This window comes from Pteronotus mesoamericanus, unplaced genomic scaffold (assembly GCF_021234165.1).
Source record: "Pteronotus mesoamericanus isolate MK-2021 breed Mesoamerican mustached bat unplaced genomic scaffold, CSHL_Meso_final contig_291, whole genome shotgun sequence".
In the NCBI taxonomy this organism is placed as follows: domain Eukaryota; kingdom Metazoa; phylum Chordata; class Mammalia; order Chiroptera; family Mormoopidae; genus Pteronotus; species Pteronotus mesoamericanus.
Window position 1 is genome coordinate 4,200,451 of NW_026555124.1, and position 20,931 is coordinate 4,221,381.

At 46.5% G+C, this 20,931-nt stretch overlaps 1 protein-coding gene across 4 annotated transcripts in view; it reads right to left on the reverse strand.

Moving 5' to 3' along the window:
* Window positions 1–10,738, reverse strand: part of CCDC85A (coiled-coil domain containing 85A) — a 165,498-nt gene extending 154,760 nt beyond the window's left edge. For all 4 annotated transcript variants that reach the window (XM_054575421.1, XM_054575420.1, XM_054575419.1 and 1 more), the window contains exon 1: window positions 9,689–10,738. In XM_054575421.1, the coding sequence (XP_054431396.1) occupies window positions 9,689–9,943 (255 nt within the window). In that variant the 5' untranslated portion in view covers window positions 9,944–10,738. The remainder of the gene's footprint in view (window positions 1–9,688) is intronic.
* Window positions 10,739–20,931: the final 10,193 nt, after the last annotated feature.

A 20,931-nucleotide genomic window follows, 5' to 3' on the forward strand; every position in this document is an offset into this window, starting at 1 on the left:
TTGGACTTCCCCGGAGCCAGGGAGCTGAGAATTGGTCAATTCCCTGTACTGTTACAGGAGGAGACGCGAAGGTGACAGGAACCTTCAGGTTTGTAGCTATCCACAAAAACAAAAATAATAGGTATTGGTTATGCTCCCTGCCTAATGTTTTACATGTATTATCCCATCTAATTTTCACCAAAACACTTAGGGGTTAATGATTATTATGGGTTGATTTTACAGAAGAGAAAACTGGACCTAGCAAACTTCGTCTTGTCCAAGGTCATTCAGTATTCCAGTATTTAAGAGGTAGCTTGTTAATTAACAGGAAATCAGGAAAAAAACAAACAAATAAACAAACAAGCAAAAAACACTCCCCTGTCCCACCTTCAAGGAAGAGGGCTGCTTGTGACTTGTGACATGCTTAAAAGCTCTGAGCTAACGGGCCTTTCATCAGCACAAACAAGCACTGCCTCAGTTTCCAGCCCATGGCATGGGAAAAGCGGCCCAATTCCCCGACTGCGGGAACAGCACAATTGCCCTCTAGTGCCATTTCAGTCCTGCACATCCAGCCCCCTCGCCACACCCCCTGCACGTCTCCTGGGCCTCTCACAGGAAACGCAGCGCTGCTGAGCTCTGGGGTGATATTCAAACTCCCCTCCCCAAATTGCACCTCTCGGCAGCAAATGCCACCTCACCCACCCTGCTGCTCTTTACAAGAAACCTCTCTTGCTTTCCACTTCTGAGCCAACTGAGTCTTCTGAAACCTAACTCCGAAACTTATCTCATCTCCTCAAGCCCTTGCTTAAAACCCTTAATAGCTTCTCGCTGCCCTTAGGATAAAGTGCAAAATCCTTCAGGTCTCACAAGGATTTCAATCCTCTGGCCCAGCTCACTTCTCCTTTGACATGAATGGTGAGTCCGTCATTGGTTCATTCACAAATATTTAGCAAGCACCTATTATGTGCTAGGTACCAGTCCAGATGCTAGGGATATACCAGGGGATGCAGCAAAGGCCTCAACATCCTACAGCTTTCATCCCGGCAGGAAAGACTGGCAAATGGCAAGTACACAACACAACGTCATATAGGAAAAAGTGCTGGGAAAGACACTAAAGCAGATTAAAGAATTCCACTTTTTTAAGAGAAGGTACCTCTACAGAGAGGGAAAACATTTCAGCAAAGGAGCAAACATTTGAGAGATGGTCCCAGGCAGAGAGAAGGCAGAGTATAAAAGCCCTGAGACAAATGTGGCTCAGAATGCAGTGAGGTCGGTGGGCAGCACGGGAGGCGAGCAAGGAGGGCGGAGCTGGGAAGGAAGTCAGAGAGGTGTCGGGGGCCAGGGCCAGGTAAGGCAGGGCCTTGTCAGCCATGGGAAGGACTCTGGATTGCTGGCAAGCAGGGGACAGAGGGGTAACATGATATGATTCATTTTGTAAAGAACCACCATAATTTTGTGGGAAAACACAGACTTGGCCTGGGGAGGGGTGGCGGGGCGGCGGGGGCGGGGGTTGCAGAGACTGGGGATGGGTAGAGGAGAGGGAGACAGGATAAGGGAGAAGCTCGGAGACCAGCAAGGAGGCTACTGGGCTAGTCCTGGTGGTGGTGGCCTGCACACATGGAGGCAGTTAAAAGGTGAGAACACACCCTTCCCCACATGCGCTGAGCCCCAACAGTGGCCTTGTTTTAGGGCCTCATGAGATAAGCCCTTCCGCTCTCTCACTTGGAATGCTTGCCCCAACTTTCTACACAACCTCCAGATCTTACTTTGTTACTTCCCCATAGAAGCTATTCCTGGCCACTAACCCAAATCTATAGGAAGTCCCCTTCTGTGTTCTGCCATTACCCCAGACTCGCCTCTGTTGACTTATTACAATTTGTAATCACATACGGTTGAGTGACATATGGTTGAGTGTGCCTATTTGTCATGTCTCCAACCTCATCAGACTAGTCATGAGAGTGGAGACCCCCCACCATCTATTCTGTTCCCCTGTGTGTGTCCAGAACACTGCACTCCCACCATAGATACCTGAAACCAAGAAACTACACAAATTAATTGAGAAGTCGCCATTTAGTCGCCATTCACACATAGAGTAAAAGGGATAACTTGTTTCTTGAAGCCCCGTGGTTTGGTGGGGGTGAAACAGTGGCTGCTACCAAAGACTTCTTTACAAAGCCTGAAACCTCTGGTCTTGTGACTCTTCTCCAATCCAGAACTAGAGGTGCTAGGAGAGGGGAACATAATTCTCTTAAACTCAGATTGATTTCAACACTTCCCCACTATTGACTGGAAAAATAAACTAGAAAACATCTGCCAACCGCACGCTGCACCTCATTATAGTCATGAGACCAAAGATAAGAGTGATTCTCAAGGCCTGAGGAAGAAGGGGATTTCTGCTGTTTAGTGTTCAACTCCAATGCTAACTCTTGCCATTAGCATCTTTTTCCTTGTTTCTAATGTCCAGCTATTCCTTTTGCTTCTCATTGCCACTTTCTGACTTCAAGCCTGGCATTTCCAAAAGCCCCTCGCCTGGCTTCCTGTCCTGGTCTGCCTCCTCCCCTTGGTCTGCCCCATTCCCTCACCCACACCAACCCAAGCTCCCTGTGGCCAGACTGACCTCCAAAAAACTCCCTGCAGGTTACATCTCTCCTGTATATCAACACACATTACCTCCCCTTTGCCAGGGAAAATGAATAAACCCTTGGCTGGGCCAGAAAGCCTTCCTCCTGCCTTTGCACTTTTAGCTTCCTCTATGTCAGCTAATTTTGAATGCTGATTTTGTCTAGTTTTCAAGCTAAAAGATACTATCTTCTCTCTTATATGAATTTATTAGAGGACAAATTCCTCTGAGAAGACTCCCCCAGCCCTACAATGACACCTGGAATACAGCAGCATCAGGCATGGAAGGAAGGAAGGAAGGAAGGAAGGAAGGAAGGAAGGAAGGAAGGAAGGAAGGAAGGAAGGAAGGAAGGAAGGAGAAAGAAAGAAAGAAAGAAAGAAAGAAAGAAAGAAAGAAAGAAAGAAAGAAAGAAAGAAAGAAAGAAAGAAAGAAAGAAAGAAAGAAAGAAAAAAAAAAAAAAAAAAAAAAAAAAAGAAAGAAAGAGAATTTTTCCACACTCTGCTTCCTGCCTGTGAGACACTAGCTCGGGTACTCACTGGGCATCATTTGTTTTCTTTTCTATGTGGGTATCTTAGCTCCTGAAGGGCAGAGTCCATCCCAATGTCCTTCTTGCATATTTGACACACCTGGCATGGTGCTTTGCATAGAGGGAACACTTAATATGCGCTTATGGACTGACTAACCCTTAAAGCCTTAGGCCTGTGGCCAAAACAGAATACAGCTCTAGCTACTGAAAAAGGATTTCTTATTTGCAGCAAGCCCTTCTATGTTGCAGTCTACTATAATAAGAGAATAAATTAAAATCCTTTGACACTGATGCTTTAGGGGAAATCAGAAGCTATGGATGTTCTGAGAAAATAATACTAGATACAATTAATCTTTCTAAGCTTCAAAAATTATTCCATATTGTGTTCAATCCTGGCATTTCGTAGAAAGTTCAAATCATGTTCTTCTTCATCTAGCTACATGTCCATCTGAGATTACTTCCCTCCGCCTAGCCTACCACTGTTCCTGATTTCTTCAGAACTGGGACTGAGAGGGAAACAGGACTTGTGCTCCTATCAGCTTCAAGGAGCTAATGCCCTTTCCAAATGGAGTGAAACAAATACTTCTCAGCATTCCAGGTGGGGGAGAAGGATGGGTATGGGCCCATTCACTTTCCTTTATCACAGCTTCCTTCTTCCGACTATTAGTTTTCTTGGGAATATTATTTACTTTCCAATTTTGAGCTATTTCCTTTGCCTTCTGATGAACAGCTAAGCAACCAGCTTGATAATAATAAACTTGTGAGCCGACTTCTTCAAATGTGCCACATAAAAACTTGGGCTTTCTTCTTCAAACCACTAAGTGTCCTTTTAACATTGCCGCAAGCCACCAGATGTTATCCTGCTGGTTAAAATGGAGTTTTAAAAAATTAAACCATCTCATAGCATTCAACCCAAAATTTTATTCTCATTGGACTCTCAAGTACTGTATCTGCAGTTAAAGAAGAATTGTTTTATCATTTTTTCATCATTGCAGGATAGGAAATTGGTATGTTGGGGACCAAGGATGAAAATTAATGTGCTGCAGAGATTCAGTTCCCCCAAAACCACCCCCACCACCTAAAAATCCAGCTCAGAGCAGCCTGAGTGTCGGTATGCGGTTAGCAATGCACCCACCTGGTTCTCAGGAATCCAGTTCCTTACAACATCAGAACCCTACTCTCCGTTCTCCACCCCTTTCAAAACCACATTCTAAGCAGAAAATGTCAATCAGTCAAAAGAAAGGAAAGTCGGCCTATTCTGACCATTTGTATCTGTATGGCCTTGAGAAAGCCATGTAACCTCACTGGCGTTACTTCAGCTCTGTATCATTTAATCCTCACAAACTGCATGTGGAATTACTATCCCTAGTTAGCAGATAAGAAAACTGAGGCTCAGAAAGGTTAAGAGTTTGCCCAACCCTTTGCCTTTCCACTGCCCCACACTGTACAGCCTCAGAAATGTTTAAACACAAACAGGTCAGCGATGACTGCACACAGACCCCTCCAAGGGAAAGAACTGATGCTCCCATCTCCCCGTGTCTACAGCTACGGTACCACCCAGTAGCCTTGAAAATATTTAGATCCAATTTCAAAGACAAAGGGCATAAAAAAGAAAAAGTATCCTGGCCTTAATTACACTAAACTTACAGTCCTCCACTGAGAATCTCAAATCATCAGAGAAAATAAAAATCCCTTCCTTCCGAAATTATTCAGCCAACCACATTTCCAGACCACTACGGTGTCCAGAGAGGCTCTGAGTTGGGAGGCTGAAGAGAAGGGGGAGGATTGGCCTCTCAGCAAGGTTTTAGTAGAGCCCCAAGAGGTGGGTTAGAGGTCTTGGAAATATCACCTTGCAGCTGTCCAGGGATGATGGGAAGGAAGAGTAGAGGCTGTTTCAGAAAATAACCAGACCACATCATTTCTGAACTTGATAAGAAGGTGGGCTGGGAAGTGTTTTAATGCCGGGCCACAAAGCTAGACGACCAGGAGACTCCCCTGCTTGGGGTGTGACCATCCTTACTTAACTGGCCTAATAGGTATTTCTCTAATTGAGGCTAATGGAATGAAGACCTGACCCCCACTACTCACGCGCTGCCCCTCCCATACAGTCAATCCACACAAGCTAAAAGAACTTGCAAGTATTCCTGAGCTATTATGTCAATGCTCCATACTATTAACTGAGTAATTAATTTAACTTTTCTAAGTCACTTTATAGTTCAAATCGTGGAAGAAGATTAAACTGGAGGGTGACAAACTATACTTTTATTTCAACTTTGCCTAAAAAACGTAGATCCTGGAGATGTGTCCCCTCCTGGTAAGAATAACTACCATGTTTTTAAATCAAGTTCAGTGTTAAACCTTCCCTTACATTATCATAAATTATTGTCACAATCCCCTAGGAGATGGTTATTTTTTAAAACCATTTTTTATTTTCCAATTACAGTTGACATACAATATTATATTAGTTTCAGGTATATACCCCAGTGATTAAACATTACATAACTTACCAACTTACCATTCCGATAAACCTCCCACTCATCTGACACCATACATAGTTTTTAGATTATTGCCTATATTCCCTATGCTGCATTTTTTTTTATCCCCATGACTATTCTGTAACAACCAATTGGTAGTTCTTAATCCCTTCACCCTTTTCACCTAACCCTCAAAACCCCCCTCCCATCTGGCAACCGTCAAAACATTCTCTGTATCTATGAGTTTGTTTCTGTCCTGCTTGTCCATTTATTTTGTTTTCTATATTCATTGTTGATAAATATGTATTGCCACTTTATTGTTCATATTTTTTACCTTTTCTTAGTCTTCTTAAAGAAGACCCTACAGTATTTCAGGTTAAAGTGTTTGGTGGTGATGAACTCCAGCTTTTTATTCTCTGGGAAGTTCTTTATATGTCCTTTAATTCTCAACGATAGTTTTGCTGGCTAATCTTGGTTGTAGGTCCTTGCTTTTCATTACTTTGAATATTTCTTGCCAGTCCCTTCTGGCCTGCAAAGTTTCTGTTGAGAAATCAGCTGACAATCTTCTGGGAGCTCCCTTGTAGCTAACTAAACTGCTTTTCTCTCACTGCTTTTAAGATTCTCTCTCTGTCTTTAACCTTTTGCATTTTAATTATGTCTTGGTGTGAGTCTCCTTGGGTTCATCTTGTTTGGAACTCTCTTCACTTCCTGAATTTGTATGTCTATTTCCTTCATCAGGTTAGAAAAGTTTTCCATTATTATTTTTTTAAAAAGGTTTTCAATTTCTTGCTCTTTCTCTTCTCCTTCCAGCAACCTCATGATGTGAATGTTGGTACACTTGGAGTCAGTGATCCCAGAGGTTTTTCACACTATCCTCATGTTTTTAGATTCTTTTTTGTCTTTGCTGTTCTGATTAGATGACTTTTTTTTTTGCTTCCTTATGTTCCAAACCACTGACTTGATTCTCAGCTTCATCTACTCTACTGCTGATTCCCTGCAAACTATACTTAGTGTGTTCTTCATTTCAAACTGGATATTTTTTATAGTTTCCATTCTAAGTTCATCTACTTTTCCCCTAAGTTCATTAAGCATCCTTATACCCAATGTTTTGAACTCTGCATCTAGTAAATTGCTTATCTTCATTTTTTTAGTTCTTTTTCTGGAGTTCTGTTCTCCTCTTTCATTTGGGCCACGTTTCTTTGTCTCTTCATTTTGGCAGCCTCCCTGTGTTTGTTTCTATGTATTAGGTAAAGCTGCTATGTCTCCAAGGCTTGGTAAAGTGGCCTAATGTAGTAGGTATCCTATAGAGTCCAGAGGTACACCCTCCCGGTTCACCCCAGCTGGGCATTCCAGGTACACCCACTCTCCTATTGTAGTAGAACATTGATTGCTATTGGCACCTCAATGGGAGGGATTTACCTCCAGGCCAATCAGCTGCAATGACTGTCTGTGGTTACTGTTAGCTATGCAGGGGCCTATCCCACAGAACAAGATTTACTTCAATGAGGCTCTAGTGCCCACTGAGCCTGCCCCTTGAGCTTGTTGCTTGTGGAGGTGGTTAGGTGGTGCTTTGATATGGCCTCAAGCTGTCTACCAGGTGCACTGGCTCTGAGGTCTCCTAGGAGGTGCAGGCCAAGGTCACTGCCTGTGTTCTTCCTGGGGCCACTAGCATGAGCTACAAAGTGGTCTGCTGACGGCAGCTATTTGTGCTGGGCTTTGTGGTACCCAGGAAAGGCCAAGCTGAAAACCAGCACCAGCTGCCACTACTGCCAGGCCTGAGACCAATGAGCAAGTACAGTGCACACCAAAGCCAGATGCTGGTTGAGAAATTTTAGGAAAGTCTGGAGAATGAGACAAGAGAGGGCATTCATTTGGAAAAGCCACTGGAAACAGCTTGGGTGGGCTCAGAAGCTGTTGGGGCACAGTCTCAGGGAATCACAAAGGCAGCAAACGGTGATAAACAGGTTAAGTGAGACTCAGATATGGAGCCTGCCTGCCAGCTCTGTGGTAGAAGAGCTCAGAAAAGGAACAATGCCTCTGCCACCACTTCTATCCAGGAGAAAGCTGTTCCTCCAGCTCTCACCCTGATGCCAGACATTTCAGTTCCTCCCCATATGTCTCTGGTGCCTTTTCAAGCTGCTGTCACAGCGCTGGAGTTTAGAAGGAATGAGTCGGAGTAGTCCATGTGCGGGCCCTTTAAGAGGAATTGCCTGGCACTCCAACTCACTCAGCCACAATCCCTGCTGGTTTTTACAGCCTGAAGTTATGAGGACTTCTCTTCCTGGCAATGGAACCCTAGGCTGAGGAGCCTGATGTCAGGGGCCGGGACCCCTTGCTCCTTAGGGTGGACATCTGCAGTGGAGATATCCCTCCTGATTTTTATCCCCCATATGTAGGAGTGGGACCAGCCCATTCCTAGTCTACAACCCCTCTACCTGTCCCAATGTATCCTTATATCCTTTATATCCTTAGTTGTAGAACTTCCATTCACATAGATTTCAGGCAGTTCTGAATGATGATTGTTTTGTAGTTTAGTTGTATTTTTGATGTCTGGAGATGGTTATTATGATTGCCTTTTATTGATAAGTAAAATGAGGCTCTGAGAAATTAGTTACCCAAGCTAACCCTCCTGGCAAATGAGGAATCCAAATACAAATCCACTTCTGAGATGATCTTCTCACTACACTAATCTGTCTAATCCCACAAGAGTCTGGGATTTAATAAATACTCCATTAGTAATGAATTAAACCAAAGGAAAAAGTAAGCCTTGGGATTTTTCTGACGGGAGAGCTCCCTAATTGCACCCACTCTAGGGACTATATGACAGCCCGCTGCGGTCACCTCCACCCAGGTAAGCACCTGACATTCTGCTCCGCCCACTCCTCTTAGCCCCAGAATCCCAGAGCTGGAGAGCAGAGGCAATGAAGAAAAAGCGTCTACAGCCTGAGAAGTGGCTGGGAGTGGAACGGGGACAAGAACACCATGTGCCTGTGGGAATTTGCTCCCTAAGGTCCCTGCAGTGATTTCGTTTGTGTCTGGCTTCCTATAAACAAAAGCAGAACAATGAGAGGAAGGAATACCAGGAGGCACCAGCGCACGCAGTGAGGAGAGGAAGTTTGTGGTGCACGCCCGCAGGGCGGTTCCCCGCCACCGGTGAGAGCAGGAGAGTGGCCGGCGGGGCAGGCACGCGGCGGGCAAACGCACAGTTCTCCAAGGAAAGTTGGCGTCAGGAGGGGCGGGTTTTTTTTTTTTTTTTCTTTCCTTTTCCTAGTAGCAAAGTGGGAGGGCTGGCTCAAAAAACAAGCACCACGACACTCGGGGTACCCTTCAAACCCCTGTGCCCCCCATACTGAGTACTTCTGCTGCTCCCCCTATCTAGATGAAATTAAAATCAACGTGAGGGTACTGGGGCGACAGGCAAACCCAGACGACGCCATCTGAATTCGGGGAGAAAGAAAGCACAGGAGAAGGCAGAAAACGTAACAGAGCTTAAGCTCTTCTGCACCCGGTGATATATGCCAGCTCCGAAGGTGGCGCCCGAGGCCTCTCCCTGTACGCCCCGCCTGCCCCTCTTCTCGGCACTGGCACCCTGTCCTCTCACCCTCCGCCCGGCCCGCCGGCAAAGTCGTGGAGCCAGAGCGGCCTATTCGTATTTCCCGTCCCCAAGGATGAATCAGATGCCCTGGACTCGCTCCGTTGCTTGCCTTTTCCCCTTGCGGGTATGTAGCCCAGCACTGTAACCCAAAGCACAGATTTTCCTGAATCCCTGGAAAATTAAAGCTTCCGCGTACCCATCACCTCCTCCCCAGCCTTTCAGCATCCTAGGCGCCCGCTCCTCCCGCCACGGAGGACCCCGAGAGGGAGTTCGACGCTGGGCGTCCCACAATGGAAAGAGGAGGGATCCAAACGCCTCCAAAGTTCGGAAAAGTTTCCAAAGGGCAGGGGATGGGGAACAGGGGGTGCTGACCTGGAAAGTGGGGAGGAATCACCTGTTGACGGAGGGAGGGAAAGTTAGACTAGCCCCACCTCCCTGGGGCATCCCACTCCCGACCCGCGGAGCCGAGCCTCCCCTGCACACCCAGCGCTCACCTTGAGCCCGCGGATCTCGCCGAGGTGTAGCTGCAGGCGGCGGTTCACCTCGCGGATGAGGTTGCTGTGGTCCAGCATCGCGCTCACCTTCTCGGCCTCCGCGCGCCTCAGGCTACGGATCAGCTCCTCCTTGCTCCACTGCAGCAGTTCCTCGTCCGACACTTTGGACAGGTCCTCCACGGCCGCGGACGCGCCAGCAGAGGCTGGGGGACAACTTTCCGCCGCCGCCGCTCCGCTTCCGGCCGCCTTCGACATGATATCCGTGCGGTGGCAGGTGCAAGTGGGTGGAAAGGCAAAGCGACACCCAAAGGCGCGGGCGCGGCGGGGCCGCCTCCGCCCACACCCCCGTGCGCTTCGGCGAGTCAGCGGCACCGCCCGGGGGCCGCTGGGTTGGGGCGACAAGGGTCGCGCTGGGCGGCCATCCTACCTCGCCATCCCAGCGCGCGCGCCCGCGCACCCCCGGGGCCGGGCAGCCACCCGCGCGCTGCTGCCGAGGCGCGTCCCAACTCCGCGCAAGTCCATGGTGAGGGGCGCTAAGAAGCTGGCGCTGCGGCGGGAGAACCTTGGGGACCGGAGGAGGCGCAGAGAGGACCTCCGAGGGGGCCGCACCCCGATTCCTTTGCCCTCTCCTCCTCCCTAATTCGAGACGGTCGTCCCCCACACTCTGGCACACACACGCGCGCGCTTTCCTCCCCCTTGCCCAGTTGCAGTCCGCGGCTTCTCCCCTCTCCTAGTCCAGCAAGGGCGCGCCGGCACCTCCAGGGATGCTCTAGCAACGCCGCCAATGATGCCCAAAGGCTTGGCGCGGCCAGCTGGCGAGCTGCACTCCTCCTGTGTCCTTCGCTGCGCCCGCCGCCGCTCCTGGCTGCTTGGGGGAGCCTTGGATTTTCAGAGGCGAGCCGGGGGAAAATGAGGAGGGTGGGGGAGCAGAGGCTGGACCGGCAGGAAGAGCTTGGAGCCGGGGCCGCCGGCAGCCAGCCGTACCTCCCGCGCCGGCTGGACGCTGCAGCCCCACTACAGCCTCCCGGGCTCCGGAGGCGCGCTCCCCGCTATCCCGCCGGGGAAGGTCGGGGGCGCGGCTACCTTCGGCGCTGGGACGCGGGTGGGGCGGCTAGGGGGAGTAGAGTGCTGGGCTTTGGGAGGCTCGAGTGCGCCACCGTGTGGCTATAGACGCTCCCTCCTCTGCACACCAGGTTGGTCCCCAAGCAGGGGAAACAACTGCCGACCAAAATGAGAGAAGCTTGGTATTTGGAGCCATTGGGATTCAGGAGAGAGGGGTAGCAGGACCCGAGGGGTAACCGTCTGTTTGTACTTTGGAAAATGAAAGAAAAGATCGGTGGGGAGAAAAGGGGCTAGGGTGATGATGAGAAAGGAACGTTGAATAAAAAAATTCCAATGCTCTAAAAAGGGAAAAGAGAGGCTTCAGGACACTGCTCTTTAGGAACCGCCCCCCGCCTCCACCCCACCCCCCCGGCGCACCTTTGTCTTTTCTAAAAATTCACTACTTTGCTAAGAAGCTTCAGGGGAAGGAACTGGATCTTTTAAATTTTTAAATGAAAAACATTAAAGCCTTAAAGGAAAAATAAAATACCTTCTCCTACTTCCCAAGGCCTGGATTTTAAGGTCAGGCCACCACCCCTCTGAGCAAAGTACAGCCCCTCAGGCAAGCTGAAATGCCAGCCAAGGAGAGTTTCGTTTTTCTCTCTGCTGCAGGCTACCTAGACTTACTGGTTCTGCTTTTTATGATGGTAATTTCTGAAAGGGAGTGCCCTGTGCCCTCGGGTTCTATCTTTGGGCTTCAGGAGTCCCTTCCACCCTCCCCATTCTACCCTCTTCTTAAATCGCATGCAATCCCGAAGAACTGGATGCTGTTTGGTGCTGGGCATGTCATTTGGGTGAATGCTCTCCTCTCCAGGAGGGAGACAGAGGCAGAAAACGGCAAGAATTTACCTCTGTGGAGTTTGCATGAAACCAGGGTGCAAAAGCAATCATCCACCAGCTAGTCCATGTGTGTCCCCTGATTAAGCCGCCATCAGATAAGAGATGATCAGTTGGAAACTTCTGAGACCTGGCTTCCTGCAGAACAAGGAAAAGTGGTGCTGCCCTCTGACCTAGAGAACCTTCACGTTCCCCTCAGCTTGACTAGACTTTAGACAGGTTTCTTGGTGCCTATAGGTCCCTGACCACCCTTTACTTAGAGCATTTACTTTAGAAAGCTTTCCATTGTAAATTATTTCTCGGCTCTTGAGATGTAAATCTCCCAGCTTCTCACCAGTTTCATCACCCAGAAATGTTTCTTAAGGACAGGGACACCGTCCCTTGGAAATGGAAACTTCAAGGAAGATAGGGCCCCTACATCCCAGTCTGGGAGGATGGAAGCCTGACCTCAATGAGGGCTGATTAGCAAACACAGATGGCCAGAGCATATTGACCAACTCCTCTTCCTGCTCCCAAAGGCCTCTGGTACTTTCCCAATAGTTCATCTCAGGGCTTAAGAACCCTCCTACCTTTTTATGTCAGTGGAGTTAAATTCAGTGTCTGTCTGTCTCTCTCTCTCCCTCCCTCCGCTCCCTTCCTCCTCCCCCTTCCTCCTCCCCCTTCCTCCTCCCCCTTCCTTTCCCTCCCTCCCTCCCATTGCAATCACCTTGAATAAAATCTTCCTTTCTTGTTTAACTATGTCCAGTGCAGTATTCCTTGGACACCTCCCTTCTCTCATGCACACAGAAGGTTCTCAACACAATTCCTGAGACCACTTTTGGCACAAGAATGAAAAATACAAGTCAGGAAAATCTGAGTCCTATCTCTATCACTTGTTCTCCTCTTTGAACAAATCATCTAACCTCGGGCAGCTAATGAGACAGTGTCCATGAAGTGCTTTATCAAGTTACCTGCAGAAATGCAACTTTATAGTTACCAATATTATAGCCTCTTATTTGAAAAATAGCAATCTCTGCATCTTTTTTTTTCTCCATCACAGGTTTGTTCTTCAAGAGTCCTATTCCAAAACAGCTTAACAATCAGCCCCCTTCACCGCTAACTCTCTCAGATGAGTTAACACCTAAGTAGATGTTGTAAGGTGGATGGTTAGCTGAGGGGAGGAATTGGACTTATGTGAAGGGGACAGGGAAGAAAGAAACCAAAGATAAATTTCTCCGCAAATTTACATACGTTAGCAGCTGCTCACTGCTGGACTACATCACCTTGATGAGGTTCTAATGTTTTGAAGGGAACCAAAAGTTTTGCCTTTTTGGGATATCAATTTGAAGTTGTTATTAAGAAATGAAAGACTCATTAAAAAAACACTTAAAGAACCTTTGACCCTCTCTCCTTTTCTGCTCAAGACATCCACATAGAAAAACTAGGATGTTCTTAACCTAATGTGAATTATAGGAGGCTTCGGGCTGGAGCTTGTTAGCTAGATACCCTCTGTATCTCTGTATCCCATTGTTTCTGAGTCACCAGGCAAGAATTTGTCTGCCATGTCTGTTCCCCTCTACCTCACCTACCTGTAAATCACACATTCTTACTTCTAAAAACCCATTTCCCCCTTTTCTCTTTTGTCCAAAATGTCATGTGTACTCAATTTTGCCTCACTGCCTTTGGAATTTGCATGCCTCTGTGAATATCCCATGAGCATGTATTAAAATTTTATTTTCTCCTGTTAATCTGTTAATTTCATTATTTCATTATTAGTCCATGTAGAAGAACTTAGGTGGGAGAAAAAATATTAGTTTATTTTAGTCCCCACTAATTTTGACCATTCATCAGGATAATTATTAAATGAATAATGTTTTTTATGGTGCTAAGGTCATGTGTGGTAACAGGAAGTTTACTTGGCTATTAAAAACAGGCAAAAAAAAAGTCACTTAAGAGAAGGCATTTATTTTCTCTCACATAATCAGTCTTCTAAAGAACACTGTTGATGGCTGTTATGGTGTCTTTATGAGGTAATCAAAGACTAAGGCTTCTGTTCTCTGCTCATCCATCCTTAGCAGTTGTCTCCTGGTCACAAAATAGCTGCTGGAGCTCCAGCCACCTATGTGCACTTGAGGGAGGAAAAAGGAGCAAATTGGTTAAAGGGGAAAAAAAAGCACATGACCCTATAAAAAGTTCTTCTGATAATACAACCTAGTAAATCTCATTTATATCTAGTATATCCAAGGTTTGTCATATGGACACCTCTCAGCATCAAGGGAAGCTAGGGAATTTTTTTTAATCAATCACATTAATACCACAAGTGAAATCAGAGTTATTTCAATAAAAACAAGAAAACAGGTATTGAATAGGCAACTGACAGTTTGTCTACAAACCTTAGTGGTGGACTCCGTGTACAGTAAATGGAGGTATCTAAAAACCAGCCACACGTGACTGTAAGTCATTAAGTCCTGGCAGTTTATCTCATGTTGGTTTGAACTAACTGTTCCATTGCAGGTCACTATTGCCCAGCCCAGATTCTCAGTAGGTCTCACCTGACCCTCTCGACTGGTCCGTCTGCCTCCAACATCACCTCTTTCAAATCTCTTTCCATATAACTACCCAAGTGAACTATCTAAAAAAGTCAAGCCCAGCTGCTTCACCCCTAAGGTAGAAACATTGCTCATAATTCTTCACACACTTCCCTGTGCAATTTCCGCCACTCTGGCACGTGACTTCACAGCAGCCCCCACGGAGGGGCAGAGTGTACCTCCCTTCCCTAGTGACATCGTGCTGGCCCACAGAACTTGCTTTGCTAATGGAATGTGGGCATATCTAAGGAGGTGTCCCTTCTCTGATAAGGCCTCCAGAGACATCTGTCTGTCTGCTCACCCTCCTGTACTTCCACACTTCCCTGAGAGAAGACCTAACCTCGAGTAGCTGTGATTCCTTTAGCCTGGGCACCACACAGGGTCATCCCAGGCAACCTGAAGATGCGCACCCTGAAGTGGGACCCCCCTCTGCTTTAGAGTCACAGATCTGTGTGCGGGAATATGTGATTTTTGTTTAAGGCACTGAGTTTGGCGGAGATTTATTATACACTAATGCAGATCAGCTCCCCTGCCTAAATCCTGTCAGTGGTATGTCAGCCTCTTTCTGCAGATGTCCTCAGCAAGGCACCATAAGATGAGCAGAGCCTGGCCCTTGCCTACTTGTCCAGCTCCACCTCCCACCACACCCTGCCTTATATTTTATATTTTTCCACTGCCAAACTGCCCGTAGCTCCCCATTGGCACCCTCCACACCCCCGTGCCCCGTTGATGCTATCGTCTCGCACATGGAATGCCTTCCCCGCCTTTTCCCCTGGGGAGCTCCCACTGGACCGCTCCCCGCGCACTGTCTCCTCCAGGCCCCTGGCGTCAGCCCCCGCTTCTCCAGTGCAGGCAACAGTGAGCGTCCTTCTCCACTCCCATGACCTCCGGTGCGTACTGCTAGCTCGGCACTTAAAACAGAATATTGAACCAAAGGAAATCATAGGTGGAGGCTCAGATGAACCCAGCCACATCCCAGCAGAAACTTTAGCTCCAGCTAGAAAGTAATATTCTCTCTTTTCTATTTTCTCTAACTCTACAGATTTCTGTCATGCCCTACAGAACTTTTTGGTACAATAAGAGATGCTCTGAGGACATTGCTGAGTATATCCCACCATGCCGCCTTATGACATGGAAGCTTAATCCACGTGGTTTCTTGGCAATCAGGTTTTAATCTCACTGAGACTGTGAATTATGCAGTTGGTTCAGTATTCTCTTTGCATGGGCTGCTGGGAAGTCAGATCTAAACTTATGGCCACATTCAGCTACTTAGACAAGACTTAAGAAATATAACTTGTTGACTAATCTGTCATAATTTTCTTAGTTTCAAATTTCCCCCTCCAAATTTCTTCTTTTTTGACCTTGTTTTGTGCATCTTTGTAAGTTGCATATATGTATGTGTGTGTACATGCATGCACATATATGTATGCATGTGTGTGTGTACACAATTGACCCTTGAACAGTGTGGGGGTTAGGGCCGCCAACCCTCCCCCACACAGTCAAAAATCCATGTATAACTTTTGACTCCTCAAAAACTTTGCTAATAGCCGACTGCTGACTGGATGCTTTACTGAAAACATAAACAGTCAATTAGCACATATTTTGTATGTTGTATGTATTATATACTGTATTCATACAATAAAGCAAGCTAGGGGAAAGAAAATGTTGTTAAGAAAATCATAAGGAAGAGAAGATGCATTTACTGTACTGTACATATTTATTAGAAAATAATCCACATATCAGTGGCCCCATGCATTCAAACCTATGGTGTTCAGGGATCAATAGTGTGTATATATGTAACACACACATGACACAGAAGAGAGGAAGAAGGGAAGGAGTAAAAGGGGTAGGAAGGTCTTATCCCCAGTCATAAACCTTGCAATGTTTCCTCTCTCATTGACTTTGATGTTTTCTCCCTCTACTAGCCCCTAAATTCTCTGAAGACAATGACTCCTTCCTAATAACCTAGAGTTAATGTTCAATAAAGAAAGGATGGAAGGGGGAGGGGACAAGCCTGACAGAGGCTTTCACCGAGGTGTCTTTATCCTCCTTATTTGGAATGTCTCACCACCCAAATAATATTCAAGACCTCTTTCTTTTGAAAATATTAATTAATGTTTAGTGTCTGCTATTTTGGAAGTCAGAGGAGTGCTGCACAGGTTAGAAACTTTTTCAAAATTATTTACAAGTAGGATAATATGGTGTTTTAATGAGTTAGCCTCAAATTGCTGCAAAATATACTCAGGTGATGGATGTATTCACTGATGAAGCCAAACATAAGTAATTATACTGCAGGAAAAAGTCTGAGATTCATCTCACTGTAATATCTGTACTGTGGCAAGTAACACAAGCAGCGGCTGAAGCACCCTATCTTGCTCCACCATGAACCAATTTTCTGAGCAATACTTCAAAACTCAGCAGAAGTGTATTGGACTTTAGCTTTGTTACCTAATTCCACGTCCAGATCCAGGGAACACAGCTGTGGTGTGGAACTGGGAATAGCCAGGGATCCCAGTAGTAACAGGAGCTTCCGGTGGCGGTATATCTGAAAAACACACTTCCACTGTAAGCCGCTGTGGAAGTGCTTTGCTTTCATCCAGCCCCCAAATGCACCATTTAAGAGCTTGCTGGCCTTTACTGTATTTTGTTCTGCCAAGTAGTATGACGGAAATTGCCAGGGAAGGGTTGATCTAACTGCCAGTAGCACTCAAGGGTGAGAGAGAGGTGCAGCCAGACTGCCCCTCATAATGCTGAGATCCCAGGGGTCTTCGGGCTCTCGGGAGCAGCTGCTGTGGAAATAGCATTACCCGTGACTCTGTAGGTAATGTTATTTTCACCATTGACCCTCCTCCATGTCTCGACCCCACAGATTCTCAACTGCATGTTGGAATCACTTAGAGGGTTTAAAACATGCTGATGCCCTGGCCTCTCCCTAGAGGTTTCAATTTAATAAGTCTGGAATGCATCACGCACATTGGGGCTTTTAGAAACACCCATGTGCTTCTGCTGTGCAGTAGTTTGAGAATTACTCTTATAGACAGTATAGAACACTGTCCAATAGAAATATAGTACAAACCACAAATGTAAATGAATTAGAATTTTTCTAGGAGTTGCATTTAAAAAGTAAAAAGAAAGAGGTGGTACTAATTTTAAGATTTTATTTATTTATTTTTAGAGAGAGGGGAAGGGAGGGAGAAAGAGAGAGAAAGAAACATCCATATGTGGTTGTCTCTCTCACCCCTAGCTGGGGACCCGGCCCACAACCCAGGCATGTGCCCTGACTGGGACTCAAACGAGCAACCCTTTGGTTCACAGGCTGGTCCTCAATCCACTGAGCCACACCAGCCAGAGCTAATTTTAACAATATATTTTATATAACCTAATATATCAAAAGTGTTACTTCAATAGGTAATCAACATTAAAAATTATTAATTATATGCTTTGCATTTTTGGGTAGTAAGATTTCAAAATCTAGCATGTATGTTACATTTACAGTACATTGCAGTTCAGACAAGTCACATTTTAAATGCTCAATGGCCCCACGTGACTAGTGGTTATCATATTGGATGTCACAGCTGTATGTGATCGGGGCAGGGAGTGGAAGAATGACAGTGGCACCTCAATGACTTCCCAGAAGATATCCATGTGTTAACACCTGGAATCTGTGAGTGTTACCTTAAATGGCAATGAAGGACTTTGCACACGCTACCACATTATGGATCATGACATAGAACAGTCATCCTATCTTATCCCAGTGAGCCCTAAACTCATCACCTCTATTCTTGCAGGAGAGAGGCAGAGGGAGATTTCACAGACAGAGAAGAAGGCACTGTCACCACAGAGGCAGGGACTGAAATGATGAGGCCACAAGTAAAGGAATGCTGGCAGCCACTAGAAACTGGAAGAGTCAAGGAAGAGATTTTTCTTAGAAACTTTGGAGGAAACAAAGCCCTTCCAACACCTGATTTTAGTCCCACACGGCTTACTTCAGATTTCTGGCCTCCTGTGAGACAATAAATTTCTGGTTTTTTAAGCCACTAAACGTGTGGCCACAAGAGAAAACTAACACAGCACCATGTATAACAAAGTCCTTCTTTTTTATCGGTATTGCTGTAGTTACCACAGTCTTTCTTTTATTATAGCTGGTTGGATACTTATTGATTTTTTTCTTTCTGGAGGGCAGGGACCTGTCTTGTTCGTCTGTGAACCCTCCACCGCACCCGGCACGTGTTTGCTGTAGGAGCGCAGCCAAGGTTGTTCAGGTGCATCTGAAGCTCAGCCTCCGGGGTGCCCGGATTCTTGTGTGAACTCAGGAAAGGTGTGAAAGGAAAGCCACCTCCTGCAGAGATGGGTAAATGGGAACGTGACAGATCACAAACATCCCAGAAGTCTACTGTAATGCCTGCCTGCCCTGGTCACTTAAAGTGTCTTTGAGAAGGCGTAACCCCAGGAGTGAAGGAAGAAAGGGGAGACAGTGCTAAAAGCAGGAACTGCCTAACAGGCCTGAGCTGTGAGGCAAACTCCAGAGGAATAGGCTGCTGCCCCCACGCAGACCTGCTCCCCCCCAACATCTGGGAGTTTCCGGTCCCTTTGCTAAGCTGTCTGACATAGACATAGTTAAGAGTCTCACAAGTGAAAATGCCTCTTCACACATTTGTTCATTAAGATTGCTTTTTGCCTAACACAAAAATCAGCTGCCCTGAGGGTGTGCAAGTTTGATTAAGGAAGACTTCTCCGCAGAAGACAAATAATCTCCTAGCAGCATTAATATCGCCGGGGATTTGGGGTTATAATATGCCACCATACAATTAAAACTGATAAGTGACAGCAAAAGTTGAGGTACACTCCTTGTCTTTCAGAATGGAACCTTCCAAAGTACCATGGTCACATGCGACTGGACAAGAACTAGCATGGTATGCCATGTTACTGAACCAGCTATGGGACCGGCGTTCTCAACCATGCACAGACAAGGAGTCTGAGGCTTAGGCCAGAGTCACACAGTAAACGTCGACTGTCATCCTGATGATCACCTTCACCAGAAGGAACAGGCAGAGTTTGGGGACTCTGCAGGTGGCTCTCAGGCCCCCAACTGTCCAGACAGCCTTCAAGAAGTAGCACAGGGGTCTTCAGCGGTATATTCAGTGAGACCCACCCTTTTGGCACTAGCAGTAGAGCAAGCAGGCTCTGAAGGTGACAGAAAAGGTGTCTTTTGCCTTTTCCACCTGGGAAAGAAACTCTAATTTCAGATTAATTTGCAGGGAAAGGAGTTGTAAAGTGTTCCTTCGGTTCTTATGGTAACATCTACAGAAGTTGCCTGAGCATGCCCTAGCCCTCAGGGAGAGTCACATAGGACGCTCCCTGCCTCAGCACCACTATGCTGCTGGATAGCCCCTACCCCTCCAAGTCACAGCCTCGATGCCACTACCCCAGAGATCCCGTCACTAATCAGGTCATCTAAAGGACCTACTCCTTGGCTGTGAGTTCATCACCTTGTTTTTTCCCCTAACACTCATCATGTGAAATTATTTCTGCTTTGTTTACTTTCCACTTTCATCTCGGGAAGGCATGAAGGGAGGAGCTGTGTTTGTGTTATGTCTGACCCACAGTAGGTGCTCAGTCACTCTTTTAGTGGCTGGATAAACTGAAGGCGTTTAATGTTTGCTCATCAGCATAGCAAGCGCCTAGCCACTCTGTGCTTTATAACAACACAAACTCCCCCCACCCCCAGGAATGCTGATCCAATTGGCTTCAGCTGAGGCCCCTGAAATGTATATTTGAAGGCTGCTTCTTGGCTGATTCTGGTGTCATGGGTCAGTAGAACAGCATACGGGATCTCTGTGCCTGCCTGCCTGCCTGCCTGCCTGCCTGCCTGCCTGCCTCGCACAAGTTTTATTTGTTCTCTTTGCAGTGAGAGTCATGGTGACAACCTAAGTTATGCATTAATTTCTGGGTCTTTGGAAAGCCTGAGAGTATCCTGTGAATCCTGTATGCCGAGCCATGAGGAGCCATGAATAAGATTCTAGGGCTAATGTTACTTCCCACACGCCGTGAGTTAACATTCCCCAGCAAGAATGGGAGACAAAGACCACCACAGTCTTTGGGGAAATACTCAGCATAGCTGAAGAATTCCACTTTTGGGGAAACTCATTCCAAATTCCTTGGAACCTGAAAGTGACATGTTTTAGAGACTTGAAAAAGAACCAGAAGATAGGCCACCTAAAGTTGGCCAAATAAACCCAAAGTAAGTTTGAGTGCTAGAAGACCAATCTTAAATACTCTTTTAGCAATAGATGGGGAATGAGACTGGAAACAATAGCAACAGGGAGTAGAGGCCACAGTCACACAGTGGTACCATCAAGAGAAAGAGCAGGAAAGAAATTGAGGTCCTGAGAAATTAACTTTTTTCTGGGCATTTACTATTCATAGTGTAGTTCATGGACCAGCAGCCTCAGCTTCACTGGAGACCTTGTTGGAAGTTCAGGATCTCTGTCCCCACTCCAGAACTACTGAATGGGAATCTACCTTTTGACAAGATCCCCAGGTGACTAATATGAACATCCAAGTTTGAAAAGCACTGAGCTAAACCAATAACCAATAGAGGTTTGGTGAACTAGAGGAAATTCCTCAAAATTTAGAAATTCCTCAGCTTGCAGGAAATTCCACCATAGACTTAGCCAAGCCTCAATCATATTTAGGGGTAGTGTGACTAGGGGAACAGCGCCCGCCAATCCTTTATTC